This window comes from Abramis brama (assembly GCF_963993115.1).
Source record: "Abramis brama genome assembly, chromosome: 3".
NCBI lineage: Eukaryota > Metazoa > Chordata > Actinopteri > Cypriniformes > Leuciscidae > Abramis > Abramis brama.
Genome location: NC_139965.1, coordinates 14469585 through 14494932, shown reverse-complemented (window position 1 = coordinate 14494932; position 25348 = coordinate 14469585). Strand labels below are relative to the sequence as shown.

Below are 25348 nucleotides of genomic sequence, written 5' to 3'. Positions count from 1 at the left end.
ATTTGGTCCAACCCCCATTCACGCGCTTTATTTCCGGGTTTCGGTGCACCAATACATTCAAAGCAAGCCATGTCTGTTTTCAAACGGATTAATTCTAATTTATTATGCGTATGTAATGCACAATATTCATGTTTGAGGTGACAAGGTCTGAAAAACTGAAAAAGATACGTTGTTTTAAGCATAGCCTAGTCATTGCCACTGGTTATAGTGACCAGACAAATGAATGAGCTACTTCCACAATCCCAGTTTCAAAGCTTTTTTCAGGGAGTGTTCTCCAAAGTTTCTAACATCACGTGTCATCAAAACCACACTGCTCTTTTCAGTAAATCTGCTAGGAGTTTATCCATCCATACTGGTCCCTGTCAAACCTGTTCATAAGCAAGCCCCACCTGACAACAGTGAAAGAAATCAAGCCAAAACCGAAACAAGCAAAAGCTGTGAGTCAGAGATGTAACCTTAAAATAAGCCCATGCCTCACACCACAACATCTAACACACACATTCAACATTAACTTATCTCTCCATGTCTCTTACTGTAAATCAAGTAGTGGCAAGTACACACTAGTCCTACACATTTTAGAATAAGAATAAACGTACAAAAGTAACACAAAAATATTAAACATGCAGGCTCTAATTGTAGTGACCTTAAAACAAAAGATAAAAATAAATAAAGTGTTGTACAGCTGCACTCTGGGCTCTTATATTTTTGTTTAAAAAAGAAAAAAAAGGTATATTTATCACATAAAAGTGATATAAGAAATACAGAGAAAATTGTCTTTAGTTAAAAATTACATTTAAACATTTACTTTTCTATTACATTTGTCGTTGAAATAATGTTTAGAGGCAGCAAAGCATAAAAGTCATTGAGAAAGTGTAAAAATAAATAAAGAAAAACACAAGATTTCTATTAAAGTGATAGTTCACCCAAAAATGAAAATTCTGTCATCATTATACTCACCCTCAAGTCAACACAAAAGAAGATATTTTGTCAGTAATCAAACAGTTGATTCAACCAGCACCCATTTTTGTAAGAAAGATATTAATATTTATAACTTTATAAACTATAATCTCTGGCTTCCAGTAACGGCCAAACGCGAGTCTAGTTCTGGTGGAAGAGTGACCTCTGACCCGACGTATGACGTAGGATGTAGAGTACTTAGCGTAAGCTTAGGTGAGAGTAGAAGCATCGTGGTTCAAACAAATAGGGCTGGGCAACAAACTCAAGCTCCTCTGACATTTCTCTGTAAAAATTCTCGTTTTGGACTTCAGTGTTTTGTTTTTCTCTATCCTGTGCTTCCACATTTGTCAATACGTCGGGCCAGACGTATTGACGTCGGGTCAGTCAGGCCTTTGCCGGAAGCCAGTGATTATAGTTTATAAAGTATATTTAAAATAGTAAGATACTTGTAACTGTGTTTGGTTGAAAGAAGAAAGTCATACACCTAGGATGGCTTGAGGGAGAGTAAATTATGGGATAATTTTCATTTTTGGGTGAACTAACTAACCCTTTATTGAAGCTAAAGTGGATGTTTGGCGAAGCTGTGACCTCTGCTGGTTGCTAGTTGCCACTTCATGACACGCAACGTGTGTTTTCACCATGGTTTTCACTCACAGTCACTGCAAGACCAGGAACCAGGCCAACATTACATCAGTGTAACTGCTGAGATGTCTCCGTTAATGTGATTTGACTCAGGAATGTGTCAACAGGACGGAGGACGCGCTCACTTAAAACTCGTCAAGTGTGCTAGTCGTGGTCCATGAGGAAAACTGTGTGCTTCATGCAAAGAGTTAATAAACACACGGAGGACAGCGATTTTTATTTCAAACGTCATAGAGGGGCGTGATAAAAAATAATGAAAAAAAAAAAAACCTACTCGCGTCCAAGATAAAAATCTCACGTTGCTGGGTAACGCTGGAAATAAATAAGCACAAAATAATGACCACACAGCAGCCATCACAAACTAAATATTGTTAAGCAGATTAGTCCCTACTTATCTCGCGCGCATTATTCGCTTTCCAGAGGCATGTAGTACTCAGCTGCCTCCGTCCTCCTCCTCTAGGTTTCTGTTCGCAGTCTCCCCCAGAATCCCTGGAAGGAAATACGGGTGCGCAACAGCAGAGACTGCGCGGTTTGATACGGTGCGAGCGGAGAGAATCAGCAGAGCGAAGAAAAGCAATGACAAGAATCGGGATTTTCTCCGCGCCCAGAGGAGAAAACCGCAGGAATGAATAAATAAACAGGGCGGTTGTAAAACTCCCGTCCAGTCGTGACCACGAGAGACTACGCATGTAAAGATTCTGTTCATGCCTGAGCAATTCATCAGCGCGTGAGAAGAAGACGACCAGTCGCGTTCAGTATGCGCGCGTGAGAAACACTACGGCGGCGGGGGGATTAAAGTGCGACGGTGGGCAACAGTGAAAAGAAAACGGCTCCCCTATTACCATCTTGAGGGCCAGGGGGTGTGTGTGTGTGTGTACGCGACTACAGGGCTCCAGAAGAAGCATGTCGAACAGAAAGCACCGGGACAACCAGGAGATATGCGCGCGCAAGGTTCGCGAGCTCGCCCAGGCGGGAGTCAACAAACACTGCTTCGAGTGCAACCAACCCGGGGTGACTTACATCGACATCACCGTGGGCTGCTTCGTGTGCACCTCATGCTCTGGAATGCTGTGAGTGAAAACATGCAATTGCATGCGATTGTGTCAAGAATTTCATTAGTAGCATTCACCAAACTCTGTGGCTACAATGCAGCGCGAGTCTGGTTGTGTTTACATTCGAGATATTCGGTATTTATTTACTACTACTTTGTCGTTTTCAGGCGTGTCCCAGACAGTTTCGCTTGTGTTACGTATCATTTCGTCATGATTTCAGGTTTGGCATTAATATAAGAGTGTTTTTTGCATGTCAGCAAAGGAATTGTGTGATTTTCCCCTACAATTTGCACTTCACTTCACTTACGAACCAGTTTCCTCACCAGCACTGATGAAATATACGCAGCCCTCTTCCTTCACTGTTTTGTAATTTATTGCTGCAAGAGATTTCTTGCAGCTTACTATCGTTATCACAGCCCTGCCACATCCCGCACCATTTATCTCACACGTTTCTGATATTTCGATTAAAAATGAATGCGAACCCGTTGAACGTTTCATTGCTTAGGTTTGTTTCTGTTTCAGGAGAGGGCTCAACCCACCCCATAGAGTTAAGTCTATTTCCATGACAACCTTCTCCCAACAGGAAGTGGAGTTTTTGCAAAACCACGGTAACGAGGTGAGTGGCAGGTCTACTGGTACATAAGTGATGCTGTGAAACCACTTGCTCTTAGGCTGAAATTGAATTTTCTTCTTGTGCAAAATTCTGTCCCCCTTGGACCCAAAAGCGAATAAAGGGTACGCTATTTGGTGCCTGATTAAAATATTGCATGCTAATATGTATCACATTATATAATACATTATTCACAGACTTCCTTGGATTTCCAAAGTTACTAGCCGCTCAGCATTTTCACTGGCCACAATTTTGACATTGATACAATGGGGAAAAACCACCCTATAGATATTTTTTATATGATCTCATAATTTAGCAGCAGGTATATTAGGTTGCTGTCACTTTAAGACCTTACACACGGATCCATTATACTGTTACACATGCGTTTTCTTTCTCAACTGTTTACATTCACTGACTGCATTTACGTGAATACTCACCAAGACCGGCATTTTGACATTATTTTGTGTGTATTTGACTGTTTAAGTGCAATAAGCAGCGAAAAATAACTCAATTTACTGCTGAGAGGGGGGATTATGCACGCACACTTTGTGTGTGAGCACAGAATCTGTGGAAATGAGTGAAAATATGTGACCCTGGACCACAAAACCAGTCACAAGTTGCATGGGTATATTTGTGGCAATAGCCAACTATACACAATGAAATGGGTCAAAATTATCGATTTTTCTTTAATGCCCAAAATCATTAGGATATTAAGTAAAGATCATGTTCCATGAAGATATTTTGTAAATTTCCAACCATAAATATATTAAAAAAAATATTTTTGTGAGTGAATGCAGCAATATTGTGAACATAAATGGACAACTTTAAAGGTGATTTTCTCAATGTTTAGATTTTTTCAATAGTTGTATCTCAGCCAAATATTGTCCTATCCTAACAAACCATACATCAATGGAAAGCTTATTTATTCAGCTTTCAATTTCCCATGCCGAAATTCAAGCCCGAAATTCAAGCCCAAGAGGCGGGTTTGTGTGTAACTCGCTGTCGGAGTTGGTATTGTGTATCTATTCTGTGGAAAATGAGCATTGTTTCAGATATTTCAGTATCGATATGTATCGTAAAATCAATATTTTTTGACTACGATACATTGCACTTAGTCTATTATTTCAGATATTTTAAAATTCAACCCGCCAAAATGGCTTGTAGGAGTGACGGGTGTTAATGCCAAGCCCTGTTCATAATTATAAAGGGTTACTTTTGAATGGAGATCAATGGGGAAACATGCTTTTTGCCATCATAATGGTAAAAATTCCTGACCCCTGAAATAAACCGTGACCCAAAGCTCAAAGCAAACGTAACACAGTCCTGCTACCCATGCGAAGAGGGTGTGCATAGGAGTCTTAAAGGAAAAAAGGTCAGAAAGAGCACAAACAATTTTGGTTCAACATTGAAGAAGGAAAAAATCACGGTAAATGATTTAAATAAGGATACAGGCCTATACACTCACTGGCCACTTTATTGGGTACACCTCGCTAGTACCAGGTTGGAAGCCCTTTTGCCTTCAGAACCGCCTTAATTCTTGCCTTAATACATTGTTAAAATTGATAGCAAAAATAGAATAAAAACAGCAAACCTTGAACATATTAAAGAAATATATTATATCCCATTTTACCTATCAACCTTATGTGCAACATAACGTGAATTCTATTAATAGAAAATACCACATGTGTAATGGATACACTTATGCAGTTTATTTTTGGCTGTATTTCTTGCGTGTATGTCTGTCAAAACTACCTATTCCATCTGTGGAAATGATTAGACTAAAAGCATTTGATGGCTTCCATCATATAAAATACAAAAGCAGTTTGACTTGGTAGTGCTTTGAGAAAATGTTAGATAGTTAGATACCAAGAGCTTGTGTTAAGCTGGTGTGTGGGCATAATATATAGTTTTAAGTTCGTAATATACTGCGTTTTTCCCATGAGTGTGTGACTGAACTTGCCTTTCTGGTAAGCAAATCTGAATGGGGTTCAAGTACAGACACTGCTCTTTCACTCCCCAACCAACACACACATACTCACATTCACACCCACAATTGGCACTACAGGATTCTTGCTCGTTGCAGTTGAAGCCAAATGAATGCTCTGAGGGTGGGCGCCATGCTTGTTGTGTAACACTGGCAAAAAATTCTTCTGACTCATTCCTCCTCTCTGTCAGTAAAGTGTGTTGAGTATGAGAAGGAACAGACCGGCATAGCTAAAATCAATGCTAGTGATGACATTAAAGTGAACGACAAATGAAAACTACACAGCCACTAATCCACAGTTCACATTGTGTAACTGAGCCTGCTAATTTGCACCGAAGCTCATTCGATGCTAAAATAAGTTCATGAGCCACAGTCTAATTTGTTGAAATACCTCAGACACATGTACAGCACACAGTTTCCTTATAATGCAACAAACAGTAGCTGTTGTTAATGTAAACATGCTTACATTAACTATTAATGTTCAGTAATAATAAAGCTTTTAAGTTAATTGCAAACACAACCCCAAAGACGCAAAATGCTTTCTAAATGATGGTGCACAACATCAATTTTACATTAAAATCCTTACTTAACATCTCCTTTGAGAAAGTACTCTATGCAATATGAAGATTAGCCTGTAACAGTTGATGAGGCTTAAAAGCGTGATTAACTGTGTTCTTGGTTTATGGGGTTGTTAGGTTGGAAGGAGGACCTGGCTCTGCACTTTTGACCCCAAAACAGACGGCTGTTTTGATGCACGTGACACACAGAAGCTGAAAGAGTTCTTGCAGGACAAATATGAGAGGAAGAAATGGTGAGTGTGGTCTCAGTTTGGATCAAACGAAATGATTAAGACATGCACCGAATGGATTGTGTGTAGATGAAAGTTAAAGAATGTCTGTTTTTCCAGGCATTTCTCTAAAAGCAAGATGCGCAGGGATGTGGAGTCCCCGTGGGGTCCGGGGGTTCAGGCTGTTCCAGCTCCACACGGGCCCGCTCAGAACCAGCCTCCGCCGGGACATCCTCTGAACCCCACGGCCCGGCCCACTCGCACACTGGTGAGGAACAAAAGAGATTTGAAGAGCGATAGAGAAACAGCAAAAAATTTCAGTACCATCTTGTTGAATGTTTTTTTTATTTTGTATATTGGTTTTATTAGTGTTACTATCGTTCCTGCCTACGTTTTTGTTCTAGTTGTCGTATAATAATAATAATAATAATAATAATAACTATTTTTTTTTATCAGTCACTTAATAATAGTAATAATATATAAAATTAATCCCTTGATGTAATTTCTTAATAAATGAACATTATTATTATTTGACTGATAATAGTAATAATAAAATTAATCGCTTGTTGTCATTTCTTAATAATAAATTATTATTATTTTTAATAATCCCTTGATGTAATTTCTTAATAAATTAATATTATTTTTTAATAATCCCTTGATGTAATTTCTCAATAATATTATTATTATTATTTGACTGAAAATAGTATTATCAATCCCTTGATGTAATTTCTTCTTATTATTATTATTTATTATAATTATAATATTATTACAAATGAAAATGACATCAAAGGATTTTAGGAGGAAAATAGAGTATAATAGATTTAGTGTCAGTGAAGAAGTTTGAAAGCTGTAATTTATCTTTAAAGAACTAAATTATTGTTGTTACTATTATTATTATTAGTAGTAGTATAATTATTATTACTATTATTATTAGTAGTGGTATAAATGAAAATGACATCAAATGATTGTAGAAGTAAAACAGAGTATACAAACAGGCCTAGTGTCAGTGAAGTTTTAAAAGTATTTCCCTTAAATCAACACAATTAGTAGTAGTATTAAAATAAATGGAAGAGAAAATACATCAAAAGCTCTCGATTATATAAATAGGCTTAGCATCAGTGAAGTATTAAAGCTGTAATTTCACTGTAATGAGCTCAGGCCTGATGAACTGGAGGACTGTTTGAGAGGAAAAGAGGGTTTTGGTTCAAGCTTTCATCTCTGATCTGAAAACCTCCCTAAAAATGTGTCACATCGAGGGTGGTGATCTGATTTTCAATGCGTGTGTGTGTGTGTGTGTATTCCCACAGTCCCAGTCCCAGTCCCAGTTGTCAATATGGGACAGAGCTCCTGCGGTCTCTCCGGCTGATAGCCGTACTGAAGTGTTCACTGCCAGACCGACTCGCTCACAGAGCTTCAGAGATCATCCCATTAAAGGTACAGCCTTCAATCTGTTTTTCTTCTCCCTTTCCTTTCCCCTCCTTCTGTCTGGTCTCTCCTGATTAATTACACAGACGTACTGTACCGTGAGTCATCATTAGACTGTGATTTAGTCTTTAAATGTTTTACTTTTCTCTCTTCCTCTTCTCTCCTTTCTGTCTGTTTCTCTCTTTCTGTCTAAGACACATTGTTAAGTGGCGTGGAGAGACAGAGGCCGGGAATCATTTCTTCGGGAATGGGACCCCAGAATCATCCCTCCTCCTTTCCAGCCCTTCCACGTCCTTCAGGTACACACACACACACACACACACACACACATATTGTGCCCGTCACATAAAATACATTTCTATGAAGTATAAAGTGGGGTCCAAAAGTCCACGTTGAAAATCTGGGGTTTCTTTTTGTTTAATCCTGGAAATAAAGTTTTTTATGAAATATTTAAAACAAAGAAGTTTGTAAATTTGATAGGATGTACATTTAATAGTAGTATATTTAAAGGTGTACTATGTAACTTTTTTTTGTTTGTTAAAAATTAACAAAATTTTACTTAAATTTATCATAAAATGATAGTGCGGGGCATCCAAAATAAAAGTTTGTGTTTACATAATATATGTGTGTATATACTGTGTATAATTATTTTTGTATATATAAATACACACACATGCATGTATATATTTAAGAAAAATGTGTTATTTATAAAATATTTATATATAATATAAATTATGTATAAATATATATACATGCAAATATTTTTAAAATATATACATGCATATGTGTATTTATATATACAAAAATAATTATACACAGTACACACACATATATTATGTAAACACAAACTTTTATTTTGGATGCGATTAATCACGATTAATCGTTGCCCAGCACTATAAAATTAGCATTAAATATTTTTAAAAATGAAAACCAGAAGCATTTTAATTTGGATTCACAAAATGTTGGATCCCATGTTATATCAAAATTTCTGCATTTTTAAAAAATGATTCACTATTAAGCCATAACAGTTTCAATTTATCTTTTATTTCACAGCAAGTAGCACTTTCAAAAACAGCTTTACTTTAGGTAAGTCGCATAAACGATATATGTGATTGTGCACTGCAGACACTTCAGCTGTACCTCAGACCATCTGGCTGGATTGCTGAGTGAGCCAGCCATGACAGGCAGAAAAAAAGTGACATAATAAAATGCAGATATAATGTTTGTGTGTCAGAGAGAGAGAAGCAGAGGAAAAGCTTGACAGTATGCAGACTTGAACCCCCATGGAATAACGCTGTTAACAATAAACCAGTGATCAAGATCAAATGACCAAGCTAGACTTAATGCAGGATAAGCACTATTCAGTATGTTTGAGTGTTATATTAGCCAGTGCATCTAAATTGAAACGAGCTACAAAAACATTTTACATTTTAATGTCATTTAATTGAAAAAATGTTCACAATTTTGAGATGTTTCTCGCTGCGGTGGCTTCAGACGGAGCCTCTAGATTCCAGCAGTGCCGTGTTAAAGTCACAGAGCGATACTGAATGTGTCCTGCACACACACATCACAGCTCTGCCGGGTCAAGGAGACACAATCTGCTCTTTGATAATGAAAATGGCACAGGCTTTAAAGTAAAGGTATATTTAGAAAAGCGCTCGTGGCACGTCTGTGCTCACGCGTGAAAGAGTGTGTAGGATTATTTGCAGAATACACTGGAATACCAATAAAGGATATTGCATGGAAAAGTATGGAATTTGATTTTAGTCATTTCAAGTATGGGAGAATATTTGTGTTTCTGTACTATTGCGTCTATTCTGTTTTCTAAAATATAAATATATTTAAGAATAATGTATCAAGCTGGAGTGTTTTTCATGTTTTTTGGAGCAGGTGGCCAGTGCAGCCTAAAGTTTAGTAATCATGTAACACAATTAATAATGTTCAATACGCAAAAATTCTTCAAGTTTGTCCTCAAGTTGTTCCAAACTTATAAATGTAGTTCTTCTGCTAAACACAGAAGATATTTTTTTCACGATTTGAGCCTGATGAATCTTAACATTGACATCCTGGAATATTATCATGTGTCTTCCTGCATGGTTGTTTAAGAAATGAAAAGCTACACACTCCATCAATTAGAGTTAGAAGAGCTGTTGCCAAACATATAACATGCTAGAAACATAATAATCACTGTAAAAAATGATCTTAAGCATTTGCCTGTTTAAATCCAAACAGCGACTTTTTTATGTTGCCTTGGCAGTGTATTTTATATTTTGAATTAGCTTTTATTTCTATATTTTCAGTTTACATTTTAATTTTGGTTAACATTTTAGTTATGCTAATATTTCTATTTAGCCTACATTTATTTCAGTTTTAGTATATTTAGTAATTCAACTTTAGCTTTATTTCAATGAATCAAAATGACGATCTTTAGATATCAATAGCAACTCTGATTGGAAAAGCATTGAGAGCGTAATCACTGACAGCCTCTCTGATTGGTTTAGGTCGCACTCTGTCAACTGGGGGAGGAGCTGCGTTCAGGGCCTTCCCTAAATCTATGAGTTTGGATTTTGGGGGTCTGAGCCACGCCCACAACACACTCAGTTCTGTTGCTCCGCCCCCTGTCACTCAGGATAAGTATGCAGTCTTATCACAGCTTGATAAAGTGTTCACAGACAACACACCTGTCACAGGTAGGTTATGGGGATATCTTTTAAGCTAGTTGATAAAGATCTCAAAATAATTTCAAACTTTGGTGCATTTCTGCTTGCATGGTTGAAATCTACATATGTGTCTCTGCACCACAAAACCAGTCACATTTTTTGAAATTGAGATTTATACATCATCTGAAAGCTGAATAAATAAGCTTTCCATTGATATTGATGTATGTTTGCTAGGATAGGACAATATTTGGCCGAGATACTATTTGAAAATTTGCAAAAAAACCACGAAACATTGAGAAAATCGCTTTTAAAGTTGTCCATTTACGTTCACGATTGTGCTGCATTCACTCACAAAAATAAATGTTTTATATATTTACGGTAGGAAATGTACAAAATATCTTCATGGAACATGATCTTTACTTAATATCCTAATGTTTTTTGGCGTAAAAGAAAAATCTATAATTTTGTCCCTTACAATGTATGGGTCTGCCACTTGGCTATTGCCACAAATACTGTGACTGGTTTTGTGATCCAGGGTCACATGTTATAGCTTTTGACAAGCCCTTTTACACTTTTGTAGCCATTACAACAGCTCCCTCTGATGGACCGCCTCAGTATAGCACCCTCTTCGGGAACCGGCTGTCCTCAAGTTCCACGCCTGCAAGGTAAAACTTAATATAAAAAAATCCTATTAGTTACACACATCAGTCCAAACTAAATAGAAAGATTTTCCAACCCACATTACTGTGCATTTTTGTTGTTGTTGAGGTTTCCCTCAATCTCCTGTGCTCTCTTCTTCAGCTCCCCAGGTGTTCCCGAGGCCACCTCCGGATCTCAAACGTTTGCAAGTGAGCAATTCACAGCAGTGTTATGTAGTTTATTTAGTTAACCCATCCAGAACTGATTCTGAACTACAATAGAAATGGCTTTTGGCTTTGACTTGGGTTTTAAAGCAGTTATTTGTGAGTAAACAAGTAATAATAGTTTTATTTTTTTTAAATATACATTGATCCGTAATAATCCCGTGTGTTTAAACAGAACCTCAGCTGTCATTATACAGTAACTTGGGTAGATTTCTTACAAATTGTACTCAGTTACTGATTCCAAATGTAAGGGGATTTACAGTCAAAGACCCAGAACACCAGATATGATGAATGAATGAAGACCCGGAGTCAGAATTATAATAAATTGAAAGAAAAGATTTACTGAAGATAGTTTGCAGTTTCATCAGCAGAAGTTCATCTTCAAGACTTCAAGACACACACACAGGAGTTCGTAGGCCGCTCTTTTACAGTTACAAAGATCACAGCCACACACACACAGCAGTTAAACCCTTCACCAAGGTCTAAGCTATGTCCTTGCTTCAGGTTGAATGATTCTCATTGGCTAAGAAACAGATAAATATAGTAATTTTCCACACATATACAGATAGACTGAAGCATATCTCCATCGATTAGGCAGCTGACACTCGGACCCTGAAGTTTGGCACGTCGTGACCTTCCAGGTCGCAGATTTGGGTTGCTGGGCGCCAGCATGTCTCGAACAACAACTCAGTCAGTCTCCCATAATGCCAGTGGTTCCTTAACCTGTAACCAAGAAGACTAACACACACGCCGACACACAGCTTTTCCAAGGCTGGATTTGGCCAGGCTCTAACTATAAACAGGAGAGTCGTCTCAAAACATCAAGATAATGCGTTCTTTCTCTGAAGGAGAGGACGCTTGAAAGTAAGGCTTTAATTGAGAAAGGTTCCTTTAAACTATAGACTTCAATGACCCCTGTGACCTATAGTCGAAAAACAGATGTATGTATTGACACCTTTCTTAACAAAACAAAACATCTTTCCATATTTCATTTCTGGAAGCCGGGCTAAATGAGCAAAGCACTGTCACTACATTCAGATATCAAATACAGACATTAGAGAATACATGAAAAGAACATTTCAGTAATCACACTGGTAACTTCTATAACAAAGTAAAATCTCACAAGCCTTGAGAAGTCATTCAACTAGAGGAAAAATATTGATGAATACCTTGATTATAATCACTCATTACATATACATTGAAGCAGCAGTTTATTCCCAAATCCACACTCTTCACAAATGACGACAAAAAATGTAGATAGTAATGACAAGGTAATATAATCCGACTACTTTTAGATTAATTACTTAACTCGTTTATCACATTTGATTTGCGTAGGATAATCTCGTACCATATTTATCTAAAATAAAAATAGAAAAAGAAAGAAAATATATTCCATTCTTTGTTATCAACAACATAAAGTGCATTAAATATTATATTACGTCAGCACTGGGGTTTGTGAAGGAACTGCAGGGGGTTTGTGTGTTTAATGAAAAACTATTAAATAAATCATAAAAATTGTACATTTTAAAATAATCTAAATAAAACACTTACTAAAATGAAATATATTTTATTTGTTTACCTGCATGTCATTTGACCATTAACCAACATCAGATAACTGTGAAATTAATTTGATTATTTATTGTTATTATTATCATTGACTCAATTTTATTAATAACCTAACTTATTAACTTAAAATCTCAGGGTTTACTTCAAGTAAATCTATAAATCTATCCCTGCATTGCATGTACATATGAAATGATGTGAATTTGTATGTTTTAATGTGTTTGAAAGACAAAAGCCTTCCAAAGACAGTAATACATGGTTAAATGACTCACTAAATGATAATTATAATAATAATCAATGTGTTAATCTAGTGGCTGGTCTGTGTGTGCAATTCCACAAACCTGGAAGACTTTCTGACTTTCCGTATATAAGCAATAGGCTTTTTTAGAAAGGAAAATGAATGAATAACATGAATAATGAATCATTTACTGACATTGTGAGAATAACCTGTAATTATGTAATTAATAAAATCTCATTGGAATCTCATTACGTAATCCAGATTACATGTAATCAGTTAACTACCCAGTCCCAGCGCTGCTTGTGTGTTACGATCTCACAGCATGACCTCAGAAAGTCTCTGAGATGGAAACATCTGTAAATTCACAATAATTAAGCCAAAACACGGGTAGATCCAAAGTGCAGTTCATGGTAATGAGAGACTTTCTGCTGTGTGTGACTCATAACCACACTTTTTCTCTCTCTGATTCAGATTTCCCAAACCCCTTCAACTCTACAGCGAGTTGCACACAGTCTGTCCTGTCTCCCAGTAACCCCTTCAAAAGCACAGCCTCAGGTTAGAGATGTGTGTGTGTGTGTGTGTTCCCATGCCCACTTCATGCTTTGGGTTTTGGAAAACAGCAAGACTGCAATTCAGTATAATTGCATTTTTGGGAAAAAATGAGCTAGGATTAGATTTTTACCTTTAATATATCAATAAAATAACTTTATGGACTGCAGATGTCACAAATCAGAAACTGACTGTAAAGAACTGCATGCAACTCCGACCTAAGATATGTATGGAGATTTCCCACTGAATGATCCATGCAGCCAAGTCATTATTAATCTGATTGTGGGACACAAGCCCATAGTTATGTCTTGTGAAGGACACATTGTTACAATGCTATAAATCTGACAACGTGTACTTGGCTTAAAAGGAGCTTAATCCATAAATCATTGAATCTGATAACTGGATATTGCTGGTGTTCCCGTGTGGAACTATTACTTCTAATAAATCAAGCAAAACTCTTACTCGCACAAATGCTGTCAACCTAGTGGTAGATCTCAAAGCCAACACAAACAGTGATGTCACCTGGGAAAATTTCAATGCAAAGAGAGTGGTTTGGTGGATTTATTGTCGGCTGAAGTCCAAGAGTTAAGAGGAAATAATACACTTTGTCTTTAGCAGTCAGCACATTTATCGTTTTATCATGATGATGTCCTGAACATTCAATACTCAATACTCATAAAAGTTCATAAAACTCAAAACTTTTCAATAAAAGTTCAATACTCTGTAAATGGGCTTTTATGTCCAAAGTAAAACACAAAACTCCTTTCTATCTATCTAGATATCTGTCTGTCTGTCTTTTAATCCATCTATCGTATGACTGCATATCTATCGATCTACACATATAAATATAGATAGATGATAGATAGTGATAGTTTTGTGTTTTACTTTTACTATCTATCTGTCTGTCTATCTATTGTCTGACTGCATTTCTATCTACAGATAGATAGATAGATAGATGGATAGATTAAAAGACAGATGGATAGATATAGATAGACAGACAGACAGACAGACAGATGGATGGATAGACAGATGGTTAGATTAAAAGACAGATAGATAGATAGACAGACAGACAGACAGACAGATAGATAGATAGATTAAAAGACATATAGATAGATAGATAGATAGATAGATAGATAGATAGATGGATAGATGTCAAAGTCAGTTTGCATGTTTGTGAAGTGCTGAACTCTATATTCATGTCTTTCTGATTGACAGATGGTGTGTCCTCCTCCGCTGTCTTTCCTCAGTCCGTCTCTTTTCCTGCATCCGTCACCCAAAGTGCTTTTTCACACCAACAGTCCAGTAACCAGGAGGCCAACGGTGAGTATCGCGAGCTCAACTCTTTAAATCTGCTTAATGGCAGAGAAACCCGTTCTTTAAATAGTCCACCAATCAATTAAAAGAATCAGAAAGGAGTTAGCACTTCAGAAGAGACACGGCAGAGCGAAAACTCAAGATGATCGAAGTGAGATGCAGTTTTTGTTGATCTGAACTGAAACTTTTGTGCTATTTTTATCCTGTTTGTTTGCAGGCTTCAACTCATTTCCGGCCCCTGAGTCCGTCCCCAAAGTCCCACGACCAATGTCTGTCAACCCTTTTACTGTAAGCATGATCCTCTTTCTACGACAAGAGTCGGTGTAGTCAATCAGCTTTTGCCTATACATCATAAATCACTTGCAGACTGAATGTCAGGCTGTAAGTGTGTGTGTGTGTGTGAAGGGGTTAAGAGTGTTTTCCATCGCTTCTCTTAGGGGAATGTTTACCCGAGCAGAGGAGCATCACTGAACCCTTTCATCTGATCCCGAACCGGCCATGGAGAAAGAGGAGAGCGAGTGGAGCTTGTTTACTTCGCCATACCTACAGAAAACATCCAACTCTTCTGCGTGTGTGTGTGTGTGTGTCTTCATGTGTGTTTAAAGGTGTGGGTGTTTGTTTGTTAGCAGATATTGTACATGTAACTCTGTACATGCTTTGTTGCGTGTGTGTGTGTGTGTGTGTGTGTGTGTGAGTGTGTGTTTGTACGTGCCCTTTTGTACCAGATGCTATACAGTAAATCAACCTGTGTGTGTGTACACGTTTGTGGGTTTTGCCTTATATCAGTGGGGTTTTTTGCTGATAATAGGAGAACTTCAGATGAAAGGTGCTTATGAGAACCATTAACACACACACACACACTCGAACTCAAGCTGAACTTCTCGTGCCAATATCGCCCTAACCTGAGTGCCCACTTACTTCACTCGTACACTGAGGTCAACACATTTCAATAAAATAGTAGCAATTGAAGCTTCAGATCATCTCAGTAATGCTTTTTCCCCTCAGTGCCGACTTGATTCAGTTTATTTGATTCAGATGCATGTTAATAAGACGCCATATACGAAACAGGCATTTCGCCACTTATGTGTGTGTGTGTATGTATGCCGGGCTTGTTTCTATTTATTTTGACGCTCATTCGAAGCGTTAATAAGTATTCCTGTGTGTATTGTCAGACTGCATGCGCTTCTCAAGCTGAGCCAGAAGCTGCTGAATGTACTGCAGTTTCAGTGATTATGAGGGAAAAAAACCTTTCTTGTATGGACCAAAAATTGTCTAATATCATCAAGTTTCCTGTATAACGTAGAGATGGTTTCTTTTGCAAAAGGATTCATATAGAATGTCTTTGTATCGAGATGTATGCATCTGCATAAAGCTATCCATAACTGTTGCGTCTACGTGTATCTGATTGTCCATGTGACCCAATTGAATTTGCTGCTTTTGAAATTTCATGCAATATCTTTTTACGACAGCTCCGTTTATATTTTTCTGTGAAGAGCATTATCGCATTATGAATGTATTTGCACTCTATGAACATTAGGGCTTTCAAGTGAAAATTAAAATGAAAAGGATCAATTTCACCTCTCACCTGACCTAGTCTAATTTTTATGACCGGGTGATTGCAGTCAAGATTGAAATAGCTTGTTTAGTGGAAAAAGTCAAACTGCAAAATGCTATACTTTACCTAAAAGAATTAAGAGAGAAGCATTGAGTACTTTTGGTGAACTATTGCAGCTTCTAAAAATATATGCATCGCCTTTTAACGTAGATTTGAACCTAAAATGTTGTCAAATATTGCAATGGACCAGTTAGTCCACTAGATGTCACAGGTGATCCATTTTAATATGATTAAATCACGATACAGTATTCAATAAAGAATTTTAAGACACTATTTTAAGGTGTCATTGTTACAGTGTAGTTATATATTTAAGTATTGATTAACAACATGTACTTACTATAGGGTTACGGTTTGGTTGAGGGTTAGTTGCATATTATTATGCATAATTTACTGTTATTACTATGGTGAATGCATGTAAGATATGTAACAAAGACACGGTAAAATAAAGTGTTTTTTTAGAATTACAATTATGACGTACAGCTGCATTACTGATTTATTTATCATGTCTAGACAAACCTGTTTTTTCTCCTGGTGACAAGTAAAACCAAAAATGTTCGGCATCTTCTGAATGTATTAAAGGGTTATTACAACAGTGCTTGCTTTTGAACTCTTGTGGACAATTGCTCTATTGTCACTCCTATTTATCTGCAATAAATTAACACGATATTTATGACGACAATGGTAACAATTAACATTTATTCCTTATGTTATAAACTTAATGTAATTGAAAAACAATAGTTATGTGAACTTCCACATACACATGAAGTTTATTTACTTAATAATTTTAAGGCAACAGGTTTTCCTCACTTTTTTAAGTTATGTCAACTGAGCACTTTTTACAGTGTAATGAAACACTAATCACCACAAGCATGAATATGAGGATTTTGTTTTAGTATTATTTAAGCATGAAGATTTACCAATAACTTATTTTAAATTCATGTTTGTAGATGGATCTTTCGCAATAGTGAAGCAACTGCTGAAATTCATTGTTGAAGGATGATATAATCTTATAAACATCACCTAATGATGCACAGACAAAACACAACAATGGTGACACTCAACAAATAATAGAAACACTTATATAAACCAAAATTACTAGTTCAACAGTAGCTCAGATAAAACCAACAAGAATCATGAAAATCCAAAGCATAATCTATTCATGCTGCACTGCATGCTGGGTAACTTACATGTGCACTGGAGAAATACAGAATGATGTTGTTTGTTTAAAGTAAACTGTGTTTTCCAATACTGTAAACTCACAATAAAAAACAAGGTTTTTTTTGGACAACTGCAAAGTGCACTTAGATACACAAAAAGTCCTACTTTGAAATGTGAAAGTAATGCAATTATTAACCTGGAATATACAGTAATTTCACACTAATTCTTGTGAAACCTTATTGTAAAGTGTTACCGTTTTAGTTAATGGGAAAATTGACGACACAAAGGCAAATGAATATATTTAATTAAATACTAATCACTATTAATAAGTATTAGAGTTTAAACAATTTTAGTGAAACTGAAAAGGATTCTCGCTTTAATAAGTAGGCTACTAACAAAAAATATTCTTTCTTTTTTTAAGAATAAATGTTTGCCAAAAAAGGAAAGAAAAATTGTTTGCCAAGAAGGGTTAGCTGGTAAGACCTTTAAAAAAAGTGAAATTTGTTGAAGGCAGTTTTGAGTCAGGACAATCCAGAAGCGAATGAAATCCGATTCTGGTCCGCAACCTCGTGCTCTGCACAGCAGCTCTCTCTCTCTCTCTCTCTCTCTCTCTCACACACACACACATACACACACACACACAGACACAGAGAAACTACAGCAGACTGATGAGTGACAGAGCTTCACACAGTAGCAGTGAACGCTGCGCTGGAGAGGAGGGGTGACAGGGAACTGTACGCTCCCGTAATGAGATTATTCAACTCAACTAAAGCTTCTTCTAAATAGTAGTAGTTGCGCTATTTCTCGCACATGTGCTCGCGTGTGCGCGTTCTCGTTCTGCTGAGGAAAAGCGCAGCGTTTGATGACAGGACTTTTGGAAAGAAACTGCTTGTTGGACAATGCGCACATGACTTTTCAGAAGGAACGGAGGTTGCATTTGTTGTCGTTTGCGACTTTTAACGGGATTTAACTTTGGTTGAGCGAAACAGACCCCGCGACCCATGGAGAACCACGCAGATTTGCAGAATAGCACCGAGGACGTCCGTAAAAGCGGGTATCTCCGCAAGCAGAAGTCCATGCACCGGCGGTACTTCGTGTTACGGACGGCTTCTGAACGCGGCCCGGCCCGACTCGAATACTATGAAAGCGAGAAGAAATTTCGAGGCAAGGCTCCCGTGCCCAAAAAGGCTCTTGCGCTGGAGACGTGCTTCAACATCAACAAACGGGCCGACTCGAAGAATAAGCACATGATAGTGCTCTACACACGGGCTGAGAGTTTCGTGGTGGCGGCGGAGAACGACACGGATCAGGAGGAATGGTACCAGGCGATGGTCGAACTTCAATGCAAGAGTAAGTCTGGGAAATGTGTGTGTGTGAAATTAGGTGTTAACGTGGCAAGCTTCGTTTAATTGCATCTTGCATGTCAGTGCATCTAAATCCGCCTGGGTAATAAAATAAATAGTAGCTACGTGTGAAATGGTAGATTAAAGCACAATGTTGTTAATAGAATGCAGCACACTAAGAATGATGCGTCTCTTAAAGAGATAGTTCACCCCAAAAATTAAAATTTTGTCATCATTTACTCGCCCTCAAGTTGTTCCAAACCGGAGTGAGCTTCTTTCTTCTGCTGAACACAATAGAAGATATTTTGAAGAATGTTTGTAGCCAAACAGTTGATGAATGTAAATACTATGGAAATCAATGGGGTCCATCAACTGGTTTGGTACTGTCATTCTTCAAAATATCTTCTTTTGTTTTCAGCAGAAGAAAGAAATTCATACAGGTTTGGAATAACTTGTGGGTGAGTAAATGATAACAACGTTTTCATTTCTGTGTGAACAATCACTAGTCGTTCTTTCTGTCAGACAGAAGCAAAACCAGAGATGGTCTTATTATTGGTGAAACTGAAACTACTTTGCTTGTACATTCACTGTTTTCTGCACGGTCAGTGTCTCTAATACAGCGAATTCGCCTGCTGACAGTATCTGTAGTATCAGACATCTATGAATGAATTCTATGATGATAATGAATGAATAATAACATCAAAGAAACACGAGAACGGGCTAACAGTGAAACATAATGGCTTAAAACGATAAATGAAAAATATATTTGTGTCATATAATTCATATATATAATATGGATAAAAAAATTAAAGAATTCATATCACCTCTAAGTGCCATCTTCTTATTTCTGATCTCTCTCTTATTGGTTCATTAATATTCAGTGTATTAGATCTAGAGTGAGTCTGTCAGGTATTTACTGTGTTTTTTTCATTTGCATGTGCAATAAAAAGCTGTATAAAACTCCTACTTAGATCACTTATAATGTTCCACACCTCATGTTGGCTGGAGTTTGTCTACTGAAATTTCTCGGAAAGATATTTTTGCACACGCATGAAATTACAGTATTACAGTAATCAAAGATAAGGTCTATATACTAATCAGAAATGTACATTTAAAAAGTATACATAATAAATTCAAGATATCTTTGGTCTAAAAAGTTACTTATATCTAAAGAATAAGAACTAGTATCTAATGAATAAATACTAGTATCTTTAAAAAGGTACTAGTAGCAAATGAATAAGAACTAGTACCTAATGGAGTAGTATGTTTTAAGGATTAAATGTTAAAACAGCTTGCCATACATCCTCCACAGACTTTCTCATTGCATTAGTAGTACAGCTGCTGGTCGTGGTGTTGAAACAACAGTGTTTTTCTTCCTCTTCAGCGAAGTGTAGTTGCCCCCAAGTTGGGTAGTGGGCCTCCTTTGCTGTCGAAGAAGGGAAAGACTGTTACTGAAGATCAGCGTGGTCCTTATCCACACAACCCAAGCACACGTTATCATGTCTTCTCACTGGAGCTCAACTTGCGCAATGTTATGACTTTACACTTTCCATTTATATCTGTTATTTAGAATAGGCAAATTATTCAATGACTTTTCTAATAGTCAGTCATTTTCAATCGTCTGAGATTCAGTTCAACTTTAGTAATTGGCAGACATTTTTAATCGGTCGACGTTCCTCTCGTGCAAGTGCAACCCAATTTAACTAAACGTCAAGGCGGTTTAAAATTATTATGTTTTTTTTGTGTGATATATAATCTGTAATAAATTATAAATAATGATTTTTATTTAATTTATAGAGACAGCGATCAATAAATAGCGAATTTAGCTCACACTGACTAACTTGCAATCTATCTTAACGATTGAAAACTATACTTTTTTTAATTTACGCCAAATTGCAAAGCTTTCTTCATTAATTTCTTTTGGCTGCTAGGCCTATACAAACAATCAACACTTCTGTCTTCTTTCGTGATACTAGTGAGGAATAACCCAACTAAATAATCTCTATTAATGCTTCCTAAAAGCTGCAAATGAAATCACACGGACAATTGGTATTTAAAAAAACACTGAATATTATATAACCCGTCATTCCTCTCTTAGAATAAACTGTACTGGCGAAAGCAGGTACACTTGCAAAGAGTAAACAGACAAAAAGGGCAGTGACCGTGACTCCTACAGCAATTACACAGTCCCGCATGTTCCTTGGCTCCAGGAGATACAACTAACAAACCCAACATGTGACGCAACCCTTGCAAACCAATATCAAGAGTCCAAGGTGCTATTACTGCATTACATAATGAGAGCATAATGAACGCACCAACCATATGCCATACCATATGTGCTTTAATATCTCATGTTACATACACACAGAAACGTGCAGATACTGAAAAAGGTTTTGTTTGCAACCAAATGGTGGAATTTCACATATTTACTCTGAATGCAATGCAAAGCCTTGTTGAATTTACATGGGATAAAGACAGTGACAGAATGTGTGTGTGTGTGTGTGTGTTAAGGCAGGGATGAAAGGTGAGTAAAGGAGATGACGCCGAGAGAGACGGCCCTCCAGTTGTCGTCCATAAACCCCCAAACTTAACAAGCTAAACAAACCAGTCTGCTGATTGGCTGTTAAAACATTTTGACATCTGTCTTCCCTCCATACTTGCTTTCTGCTGGGCTTGACCTATTGATGGGCATGACAACTGCTAAATGACCTGTGGGAATGTTTTCCATACTCACTTTTACACATCTTAATGCATTTACTCCCTGTCCATATTCTTTACAGACATTACTAGGCATGATGATTGGGAATCTGTCCAACAGTAATCTCAAATTACACCGGGGATGATATTTCAGTTGCCGCTTTGATTCATTCATATGCTATTCATCGAGTCTGGGGTTTGTCTCTATAGCCTGTTCCTTTAAACATTTGTTTTCTTTCATACTGATTTATTCAATCGTTCACTTTGCATGCATCAGTGTTAGTTATCTCAACATATTGACATAACTTGACTTGCCACGCACTAGGTATTCTGTTTATTGAATTATATTAGGCTTTTAAAAACCCACAGGATCTGTGTTTTGATGTTTACATACAACTGAGATTTAACTGGTAATCACGATCTTGGATATTTACGGGCAAGCACAAGAATTTGCACCCTGATCAACCATTGCACTGTGGGTAGGGAGTTAAGTGGGGCAAACAGTTGAATATTTTCCCTTTGACTAAGGTTTTGGACTTGCAGCTGTCTATTTTGTCAGTATATTCCTGACTAACCACATCTGAACATAGACCACAGTCATTAGAAGCATCAACAGTGGAAAGTTTCGAAAACAGCGAAGAACAATGCTGAACCGTTTGGTTCAGGGGCTGAACGTATTGAAAAACAAAGCTAAAAAAAGTTGGTGTTAACTATTTTTTCTTATAAAGAAAATGTTTAGAGGAGTGTTTATCAGTTGGGCCAGATAAACATACATTATTGTGCAAAAGTTTGGGTTCAGTAAGTGAGAAACAAATATTTTTATTCCCAGAAAGAATGCATTCAACTAATCAAAAGTGTCAGTAAAGACATTTATGCTGTTCTTTTGCATTTTTTTAAAGATTCCTGAAAAATATGAAAGGGATAGATCACCCAAAAATGAAAAAAATGTCATAATTTACTCAGCCTCATGTCGTTCCAAGCATGTAAGACTTTGGTTAATCTTTGAAAAACAAAGCCTAAATTCAGTCTGTTCATCATATAAAGCGATCGAGTCTCTTCAGAAAACTTGGACTAAACCGTTCAATTCATATGGATTAGTTTTACGATCTCTTTATGAACTTTTTGAAGAGTCAAAGTGTCAGTTGCGTAGCTGTCAATGGAGGGACAGAAATCTCTCAGATTTCATCAAAAAATATCTTTATTTGTGTTCTGAAGATGAACGAAAGTCTTATGGGTTTAAAATGACATGAGGGTGAGTAATTAATGACAGAATTTTCATTTTTGGGTGAACTGTTCCTTTAAGCAACTGTTTTAAACATTGATAATAATAATATTTTTAAAAATTCTTGAGCACCAAATCAGCATGATTTTTGAAGGATCATGAAACACTGAAGACTGGAGCATTGATGCTGAAAATGTATCTCTGACATCACAAGAATAAATTACATTTATATTACTAAATATGTTGAAATAAAAAACTATTTCAGATATTATAATATTTCACAATACTGCTGTTTTCACTGTATTTTTGTTATTAAATAAATGCAGCCTTGTTGAGCATGAGAGCTGACCCCAAACTTTTGAACGGTAGTGCATATGTGAATAAAGGAGGGTCCTGGGAAGCTCACCTGCATTCCTGGTGTCGTGTGGATTTCGAATGCCAAATTCAATTGAACAAATACCAAGCAGACTCGCCGCTGTGAGCAGATTTTCCATGTTTGGTATTTGTACAGCTGCAAACAGAGAGAAGAAATTAGGTTGGAGGAACTGGTTTTCTCACCATTGGCACCTCACATGAGCAATATTTGCAGGTGAAACCCACGTTACTACACAGGCCGAAGCCGCTGTCTGGTCTTTTTTAGAATCAAATGCTACTTTCTGCTCAATTTATTAATTGAAATACCTTGTTTAGTCAATTCCAAAGATGAAGCCATGTCATGCATGTAGCCTATTCTGACTAAATGTTTGGAAACAGTAATGACCTTTGTGAAATCAAACAAATCTTTCTTTACTTTACACAGCACCACATCACATCGCCAAAACACTGTGTGTTTGTACAGTATGTGATGCCAGTCTGGCTCATGGCTCAAAGGTTAAACTTCCCTAAGCCTCTCTCATCTCCTTAATGTGCTGGTAATTATTGTCTCTGTGAGATCTTGGACACACACACACACAATCACACAGCCAACGGCAGAGCTTGTTCTATTTTAATGCTAAATCTGATGTAATGAAGCAGATCACAGAGGGCTTGAGTCTGCTATTCAGCGGCAAGCTTCCTACTGTTTGACCCTCATGCACCCCGTATAACAACTTAAGTGCTGCTTAAACATGACCAGATCCTGAAATGTAAGCCTGTGACAGAAATATCCACATGGCTCCTCACTGTACAGTATATAAAGCAGTTCTCAGGACTGGCCCAGCAACAGCTTCTTTCTGGTTGTATAGGCTCACTGTAAGTGTAAAAAATAATCTGATTACGGGAGTATGTTTAACAAGAAAATACAATTTCAATCTTTCTACTTGCCTACTTTAGTTGCCGTTTCTTTGTAAATATTTGTGAAGTTTAGTAGAATAGTTTTAAAGTCAATCCTACACAAAATTATTTTTTCAGTGTTGCTCTGGATACAAAGACTGCTAAATTAATACATTGTTATTAAAAGGCAAATGAGAAGAAGCACATACGTTTATCAATGGTGACTCACAACAGAGACTTAAGATTCGTGACAGTGAGCTAGAAAATGCAATATTTTAATCATATTTATGGTAATATTAATGAATATTTACATTGTTATATATAACAATGTATGTGTTTTATATATATATATATGTGTGTGTGTGTGTATTTTTTCCCAATAATAATGTTTAACTTTATATATATTGTCAAAAATATAAATATTAAATGTATGAAAAAAGCTTGTGTTAATCACAATCAAGGTTCCTACACATTTTTCATTTTAAAATAAATTTTTTCCAGATTTAAATTTGCAAAACTCTGTAGATTTTTCAAACCTTTAACATAAATGGTTCTTACCGCATTATATTTGGTATAGTTGTTGTTTTTCTCATTGGTTTTCTCAAAGTGAAAACATGCGCTTATATGATGAGAAGAATCCTAAAACGCTATATAACACGCATATATTCACCTCTGACAGATTAATTTGATACCATAAAAGTGGTTTGATGTTGCACGATCACCAAACATGCAAAGTACAGTCTGACTGAAGTTCAAAAGTTTTGCGTAATGAAAATGTGCGTCTTGAATTCATTCAGTCGTGTTCGACAACCACTTGGCCTAATTATGACAAAGACATATTTTTTCCCACTCTGTTTTCTTTTTCCCATACTTATCCAGATTTGAAAATTACTTTCCATTAATTTCCTGAGTAGAGATGGTGACCACATGAGCTTCATGCAGTCAGTCATGCTGATTCATGATAAACTCTGCAGAACAATGATACATACTGTAAGCCGAATAAGTACAGAGAACCGAATGCAAATAGCTCAGGGATTAACATATTAGTCATTTTGGCCAGTTTTCCCACATTATACAGACCTTCACACATATGCACATGATTTGTTGACTTAATTTTCTTGTTTCCTGATTTAATCTATAAAGGAAAGAAAAGGACATCTACTGTTTTGTTTCATTGCTGATATCTGCGGGCTGCGAGACTGAGTAAGGTTGTTGGGTTCAGTTGGCAGGAGATATATTTCTTAAAGGGACAGTTCACCCAAAAATGAAAATTCAGTCATTAATTACTCACCCTCGTGTCGTTCCAAACCTGTAAGACTTTCCTTCATCTTCAGAACACAGATGAAGATATTTTTGATGAAATCTGAGAGCTTTCTGTCCCTCCATTGACAGCTACACAACTAACTTTGATGCTTCAA

The 25348-nt window shown here is 36.8% G+C and overlaps 2 protein-coding genes across 3 annotated transcripts in view; both read left to right on the top strand.

Annotated features, from left to right (window-relative positions):
* The first annotated feature begins 1829 nt into the window (after positions 1-1829).
* Positions 1830-16221, top strand: agfg2 (ArfGAP with FG repeats 2). Of its 2 annotated transcripts, XM_084107425.1 has the most exons (14): positions 1830-2669; positions 3174-3267; positions 5941-6056; positions 6153-6300; positions 7340-7466; positions 7652-7756; positions 8511-8543; positions 9959-10147; positions 10698-10782; positions 10919-10965; positions 13253-13336; positions 14546-14650; positions 14862-14932; positions 15082-16221. In XM_084107425.1, the coding sequence occupies exons 1-14, from the start codon at positions 2503-2505 to the stop codon at positions 15127-15129; spliced, it is 1419 nt and encodes a 472-aa protein (XP_083963551.1). In that variant the 5' UTR covers positions 1830-2502; the 3' UTR covers positions 15130-16221. The 2 variants fall into 2 exon arrangements, with proteins under 2 accessions (XP_083963551.1, XP_083963552.1); XM_084107426.1 differs by lacking the exon at positions 8511-8543 and having other exon boundaries at positions 1882-2669; positions 15082-16028.
* A 1841-nt stretch (positions 16222-18062) lies between these two features.
* Positions 18063-25348, top strand: part of LOC311080232 (insulin receptor substrate 1-B) — a 53521-nt gene continuing 46235 nt past the window's right edge. The window contains exon 1 of the mRNA XM_084110015.1: positions 18063-18767. Within this exon, the coding sequence (XP_083966141.1) occupies positions 18419-18767 (349 nt within the window). The 5' untranslated portion in view covers positions 18063-18418. The remainder of the gene's footprint in view (positions 18768-25348) is intronic.

Bases quoted from the DNA above. Each gene is read 5' to 3' on its own strand.
- agfg2 (XM_084107425.1), top strand. From the start codon at position 2,503: ATGTCGAACAGAAAGCACCGGGACAACCAGGAGATATGCGCGCGCAAG. The intron at 7,757-8,510 runs GTACACACACAC...TTTATTTCACAG, and splicing joins AGCCCTTCCACGTCCTTCAG to CAAGTAGCACTTTCAAAAAC. The intron at 10,148-10,697 runs GTAGGTTATGGG...ACACTTTTGTAG, and splicing joins AGACAACACACCTGTCACAG to CCATTACAACAGCTCCCTCT.